General features: G+C 33.8%; 1 protein-coding gene across 1 annotated transcript; it reads right to left on the reverse strand.

The window, feature by feature from the left end:
• Positions 1 to 2,516: 2,516 nt before the first annotated feature.
• Positions 2,517 to 7,085, reverse strand: LOC142526570 (RHOMBOID-like protein 2). The gene is made up of 5 exons (XM_075631046.1): positions 6,516 to 7,085; positions 4,743 to 4,906; positions 4,353 to 4,516; positions 3,602 to 3,849; positions 2,517 to 2,788 (listed from the first exon to the last, which is right to left on the reverse strand). The coding sequence occupies exons 1-5, from the start codon at positions 6,812 to 6,814 to the stop codon at positions 2,677 to 2,679; spliced, it is 987 nt and encodes a 328-aa protein (XP_075487161.1). The 5' UTR covers positions 6,815 to 7,085; the 3' UTR covers positions 2,517 to 2,676.
• Between the last annotated feature and the right edge of the window lie 493 nt (positions 7,086 to 7,578).

Consider the following 7,578-nt stretch of genomic DNA (forward strand, 5'->3'; position numbering starts at 1 on the left):
GACAGAGAGTTGGAAAGTATTTACAGAAATAACACCACACCCGCGGTGCAGAACTGACCGCACCCGCGGTCGACGTTTATGCAAATATGGATGGACCGCCGAAGCTTGAGCGCAGCCGCGGTTCATGAACTACCGCACCCGCGGTCATGCGTGTTACTTGAAAAATATGACATTTGCCCCTCAACATGCAAGATATATATAGTGTGTGTCTTCATTTCTCTCCAAGCACAGCTGAGACCACCGAGAGAAAGAGAAAAGTTCAAGGAAAGGGAAAGTTCTCTTCTTTTAAAGCTAGTTTGTACAAGATTTTCACATCCAAACGTTAATCCGATTTCGGTTTTGAACTCCTCTCATCAAAGACTTTAAGGGGATGTAAGTTTCATTCATTTCCTGCATGATTTGAAATATTGATGTTGGGGACATTGTGAATTACACTAGATTATGTGTTCTTGTGAAGTTAGTGACTATATATTCGTAAACGGATCGATTATCAGATGTCATATGCAATTGTTACGATTTTCCAGCATGTTTAGAGTTAACTTGTGCAGATTTTGAGTACTATCATATGCTTATGATGATGATTATGAGTTGAGACCTATGAATTATTGATATATGTTGAGAGATGGATTGACCGATATCGAGAAATTACGTCGTTATGCCGTCAAATTGTACCGAGATCAAGTATTGAATTGGAGATGTGTTGATTGAGATTAGAGATTGATAGAATATGTATCAACATTTCCATTTCAGATTTTATAGTGACAGATTCGTCATCGAGACTTCGACATCGACAGACATTGTGCGACGAAAGGTATAATGCATGTTTTGTTTGGGGAAGACACAACTCAAATAAGATTCAATTTGAGTTTGCCAACAAAATCACATACTAGATTAGTTGCTTGTCTTTTGATATGATTATGATTTGTTTATAGATTATATTCAAATCTTTTGATATGATTATGCATTTATAGATTTATATCCATGCATTTGAGATAGGAGAGTCATTGGCAGACTTGCCAAACTTCTAGACGTTCGGTGTATCGACGCATAGGAGCAGACATCCTCCGATTGTAGACATTCGATACAGACATGATCAAAGTCTAGGAATAAGACGTACAGTTACCCCGATTGGGAGGGTAGGTGACAGACAGTGACGTCTTATTCACACCGGGATCCCTAGAGTAGAGTCGAGTCGAGTCAAGACATGATTTGATTTGAATTGCATGCTTATATAGATTGGTTTCATAGACTATGGAACCTATTGTTATTGTTTTCATTCATGATTTATGATTATGTATCAGCATGTTTACATGTTTTATACTGGGATTCGTTCTCACTGGAGTTTCCGGCTGTTGTTATGTCTGTATGTGTGCATAACAGGTGGGGCAGGATCGGGGTCACGTCAGAGATGAGATCAAGATAGCGTGGTGACTACGGGCGTAGAAGATCACTAGTGATGTTGTACTACTTGTAGTTTATGGTTTGTATTAAACACTAGTGATGTGTTTGTAGTAAAAATGACATGTATATTATATATGTTGTAATTAACTAAAGAAAGATATTACGCTTAGTATTTACATTTGAATTAATTTTAAAAAGCGAAAATTTGACCCACATTTTGAATAAAGGTCCAATTAATCCGAAAAGAATTGAGTTCGAGCCCGGGTCCCCACACTCGATTTACGTATTCAGATAACCGAAAGTTTTTGCATTTATTTAAACAATTATGGTAAGTTCCATTATTTTTCGTGTTGCACTTTAGTTTAAATATAGATAAAAAAATATTTATTTTAGTATATATTACAATTTATTTTAATTATGGATGATTTATTTATTGAGTGATAGTTTTATTAATATATAATTATCGTACTGTAATATAAATAGAGATATATATTTATACAATATATATTGTGTCTGAGTATATAATTTATCAATCGATATATATTTTTACTAATTAATAATTCTACAATCTTATACAAAAAATATTGTAATTATTTATTATAATATAATTTTTAAATAAATATAAATTTATTTTTACACTTTTAATCATTAAAATAACTTCAAAAAATAAAATGCTTAATTAATTTAATTTAACGACAATAATTGACTTAAAAACAATTTTATTTGAAGTTAAAATTGATTTTTTAGTTGGATGATATAATAATTAAGTCATTTACAATAGTTTATAGAGTAGGTCTCTTGTGAGACAATCTCACGAATCTTTATTTGTGAGACATGTCAACCTTACCGATATTCACAATAAAAAGTAAAAAAATAATATTTTTTCATGAATTACTCAAATATGAGATCCGTCTCATGAAATACGACCTGTGAGACCGTCTCACAAGTTTTTGCCTAATTTATTTATATATCAATTTGATAATAAATCAATAATTTGTATACCACAATGATTTTTAATCGACTCTTCATAGATATTGAGACGGTTTTATCTTTCTCATGGATATTTGATAACATATATTTTTTATATATATATTTAAAATAAAGATATCGATATGTATAACAAGGATATCGAGAGATGCTCCACATGGATCAGTATGCATGTAAATTACAAAACATATTAACTATGCAACAAAATAACGAATTAAAAACTATAATCTGAAAAACTGTAGTATTTTTTCTAAGTTATTAGGTACATAAAAGGCATAGAAATGTCCATCAATTGTTGCAGCTCCATCTTGATGTCGGCACACAGCTTAGATAATGGCACCAGCTGCATTTTTCATTTGCATTTTCTCCCTTGAACAGCATCACTAATCCCACAGTGAACCTGCAACACAGTTTTTGAATCATTTTTCCATGTGATGATTCTATCAACACCCCTTTCAAGAGAATACTCTAGATAGATATATATATATATATATATATATATATATAAACAATAATGGCACCGCAAATGGTGCCATTAGCACATCAACTACAAGGATTCTTGTAGGATCGAACGCTTGCTGCTTTATCAAAAGTTTTATAGCAGGTGGTAACAGTGTAACTCAAATATTTTAAGTTATACAACAGCTCAAGCACTACGTTTCGATTGCTCTACATAGCAGAGACGATTATTGCACCCAACAATTCTGTTTGAAGTTAATCTTGTGATGCTCGAATACCAAGTTTGGGGCTAGTATCAGAGCTGACTAGCTGGAATACCAGTACAAAGTGGGGTGTGAATGAGACCATCTTTCAAACCTGCGGAATAAAATGTTACAAGCAAGGAGATACATTCCAGGTCGAGTCACTATCTTGAGCCTGCTGTTCATGGATGAAACCTTAACTATGTCATGCCTCAAGGATGGTGTAGTCATGTTGTTTTCTAAAGAGTTCCGGGTAAAAAATAGCTGAATATCAAGCTAAAATTGGTGGATTCAGGAAAGGCTTTCGCATCCAATGAACTCATAAATTCAAAGGTAGGGCAGCTGTTATTTAAATTTCAGAGGGTGTTCCCATAGTGAGGCTAAACCGCAGGGAGCTTCTGATGTAAATTGTCATAAAACAGAATGAGCATGAGGCTATCATCCATTGAATAGCAGTATTTATTGTGAAAAGATATCCATTTTTTTAAATAAAAAAAATATGGGAATCTTACCAAACAATCAACAAAACTGTAGCAACGATCCACAAAATGACTTGGCAAGCTGTGTATTTGGACTTCAGACTATTAGCCGGTAGACGGTGGCGTTCCACCCAACCAAACTGCGGCCTGAGCAGTAGCATAAAACCAAGGAGAAAACCGGTCAAAAATCCTCCAATGTGAGCGAAATTGTCAACGTGAGGGAGGATTCCAACCGCCAAGTTAATGGCGATAATCACCACTAGAGTGAAAAGTGCTGCTGCCTGATGAAACAAAAAGATTTTAAAAAATGTGAGAAATTCATGGATTCTTTAAAAATCATGCTAACACATGAATGTAACGAACAAAAAATTGTGATGAATGTTTTAAAAGGCTCGTGGTTTGCAATATACTTGTTCTGAGACATAACAATTGGTGCTAAAATTAAAATGATATCTGAATTCGAAAACCAAGTAAAAAACTTACGATGAGTATCAATCGTCTGTCGTTTTACAAAGAGCAATAGTAAGGAAGAAGATGCAATACAAATGTATTTAAGATGTACAACAATCTAAACACAGTTTTTCATTGTTGTATCATAAAAGTGACCATACAGTATGACAAAACCAATCGTTCTTAATTATATTTGATGGTTTAGATTAACAACTTTATTCTTTTAATAGGAAAAGAAGAGATTTTTCAACACTCTCCAACTAGAGAGGCAATGAAGAAGTGCATTGAAAATTGTTGGAAATAATAATTTGGAACATATTGGTAAAGGTCTAACCTTATTGGAATAAATAGTCCAGTTAGTGAGTAACTCAGATAGCATTGCCCCAAGAAGTCCAAACAGAGCACCAGAAGCTCCAACAGATATATTCCTTTGAATAAAAAGGCAAGAGAGGATGCTCCCACCGATACCCGACAACAGGTAGATGACCCCTACTCGTACTGCATAACATAATTCACACCAAAATGTAAAAGATGGGAATCGTAAGAAAATAATGAAACACCACATTTTCAATAAGCCAATATCAAGGTCATCATTGATACATTCTATGGATTTTGCATACAAATCATTTCAAGCAAGCTTGGTAAACAATAATATTAAGAGATGTTTCATTTGTGTTAAGAATTTAATCAAACCAAAGTTGCAAATCAGATTGATGATGAATACCGAATCCAAATTGTTGCTCGAGGCGAATCCCTATAAACACCAAGCTCAGCATGTTAGCTAGTAGATGAACAACGCCTGCATGCAACCAGATACAAGTTATAAGCCTCCATGCTTGATTCCCGTGAACCACCTTGTTCCACTCGAGAGCACCCATTTTTTCCAATCTACACAAGCGAGGGGTAGAATTATTTGAATTACTTCCAGAAAGGAAAGATGAAAAATTTTGAACATGCCTTCAAAAAAACATAAATACAAATGCACAAAGACACATTCCTTGGAATTCACATAAAATTCTACCAACGGACAGAATAAGAATGAGGGATTTTTCCTTGGATCAAACACTGATTAAAATCACGTCCAAGTACAACACAAGGAAGGGATCTAAAGGCCCTAAAAATAATAGAATTAAAGAAAAATAGTTTTGAAATGTTAATAAGGAAACACTCAATTTTCCAAATATAAACGATATACTACGGCTTTGTTCACTTTGGTTGGGTCACAAAGAATAAATAAATGAAAGAGGAGTAGCATTTAGAAAAGAAAATAAAAAATTCCAATTTCAGGCATCCACTGATACATAAATGGCTCGGATTGGAATAAGCCAAGGAAAGAGTTGAATCAGATAAAAAACTTTCACATGTCATCACCGCTAATTTTCAGAAGATAGAATGTTGCATCTGTATTGTTGAAAAGAATTCTTTTAACAATCAAATGGATGATTAGCTAATTTTTCTTCTACATATATTTACTCTATTACCACAAACATCATGGTTATTTTACGGGATATTTCTGTTGCATGGATACTGGTGGGAGGGACTATAATTCAGCATCCAATATGTACTTCCTTGAAGCCAAGCACAAGGCAGCAATCACCAAGTAAAAAAATGATTGAGAAATTCGAATACAAGCTATAAAAATTTTGCTCTCGCACGAAGTTTAGACAAGGAATACTCCTAGCAATATCACTAATCAATACACATTTGTTTAAAGCATCCCATGGTATGAACCAAAGCCCATATTCACCCAGTAATTGACACAATAAACTCTCTGCTGAACATTAGTCAATGCTTCAACATAAAACCGGCATGATCCAAATTAAAAGGTCAAAATAGGAGAAACTAGAAAAGATTTTGGAGCCTAAAAAAGCCACCCAGCCTTCTATCTTATCAGTTGTTAAGTTCATAATCTTACAATTATGGAATGTCTCACTCATCGTAGCTTAGTTCAGCCACGATCGAACATACAAGTCCATAACAGATTAATATACAGCAACGACAGCAAACTAGAGGCGATACATGTACATACAAAAAACCAAGATGCCAAGAAAATTAATTCCAGATTATCACAAACCGGTAAGGAATTGCAAAAAGAAAAACAAAGTTAATATTATTAGCAAAGAACCAAATCAAGAAAGTCAGACCAGCAAGAACAGGTTTACTGTCAATCATAAAAGCTAAAAGCCCAAAAATCAACATTAATTAAACATTATTAACCTATCCCAGATCAAATTATCTCACTACAACGATCATGAAATGTTTTCCAAAACAAAAAGAAATTAAGCCCAAAAAAATTTAACTTCAATTCAAAGTCAAAAGACAGCAGAAAAGTTGCCCATAAATCACAAACAACAAAAGTCATAAACTTTCGAAAAGCCCACAATCAAGATTGACCCAACTCCACCAAAACAAACAAATCAACACCAAAAACCATAAAATCTAAATAAATCAAGTCTTCATAAAAGTGATAGAAAAAAGAAAAAGATGGGAGCTTTACGTTGAAGATGAAGGGCCAAAGAGAGGGTTTTCCCTCAGGGGCTGAAAGGATAACCTTCCAAGAAACTTTGCGACACAATCACCTTGAAACCCATTATTTTCCTTGGGACAATTATTAACAAGCATGATCACAATAAACACGGCAACATTAGCAACAACTATCATAGGCACCAGCCATGAAGTCCACTGGCTGTCTGAATACTCCATATCATACCCCCCTGCACCTGCATAATAAGCTTGCGGGTACCCCTGGTTTCTGTTCTTTGTAGCTCCACCCCTTTCAAGATCTCTATTTCTCATCTTTCTTCACACCTTTTTGCTTATGTATAACTACAAACTTACTTCGAATCTCGTATACAGATATAAATCTATATCTGTAGCTTTGTGCTGTATTCTGCGTGTATACGCGTGGTGGGAGGAGTGGCTTAGAAGTTGGGATGAAACGAAAGCTTGAGATGAATGCAAGAATTGGTAAAGAAAGCGAGTGATGTGCGAAGAAGTCTTTTTTCCTAAAATAATTCTTTGATTTTTGGATGATTTCAATTGGAAGAATGGTTGGTGGAGTATTAGGACATGGCGGTGATACTTGTTATTCTCATTAATAATCTCTATTGAATTGGTTGGGTTTTTCTCAGATGGGACAATCTTTGTGTGTTTCTTAGGTGGAAATTACTCACATTGATATTTGCAAACGGTAACTTTATAACAAGTAATAAAGTTTTGACAAATAGGATTTGTGATAAATATAGAGATTTGAAAGATTTTTTATCATGATAAAGATGATAAGATAATATATGTAAATATTCGTATGTTATATTTTTCCCATTTAAATAAGATGATTATGTTCAATGAAAATTGCATCTGAGTATTGACTTATTTTCTTTTTTTTAATGAATTATTTCTAATTATCTCTATTTCTTTTATGGTTTATAAAACATTATCAGTACGATGTCGGAAACAACTGAGAATGAACATATTTCTCATTCTATTGAAGTTATTGGAATAGCACAACGTGTTGTCAATACTAAATTTTATAATATATTTGTTAGTTCTCTAGAAGTAGC

This window comes from Primulina tabacum, chromosome 15 (genome assembly GCF_025594145.1).
Source record: "Primulina tabacum isolate GXHZ01 chromosome 15, ASM2559414v2, whole genome shotgun sequence".
Taxonomy (NCBI): domain Eukaryota; kingdom Viridiplantae; phylum Streptophyta; class Magnoliopsida; order Lamiales; family Gesneriaceae; genus Primulina; species Primulina tabacum.

Excerpts from the sequence above, each read along its gene's own strand:
- LOC142526570 (XM_075631046.1), bottom strand. The coding sequence starts at position 6,814 with ATGAGAAATAGAGATCTTGAAAGGGGTGGAGCTACAAAGAACAGAAAC. Across the intron at positions 4,517-4,742 it reads CGAGCAACAATTTGGATTCG|TACGAGTAGGGGTCATCTAC; the intron begins GTATTCATCATC and ends TATGTTATGCAG. Across the intron at positions 2,789-3,601 it reads ACAGTTTTGTTGATTGTTTG|GTTCACTGTGGGATTAGTGA; the intron begins GTAAGATTCCCA and ends ACTGTGTTGCAG.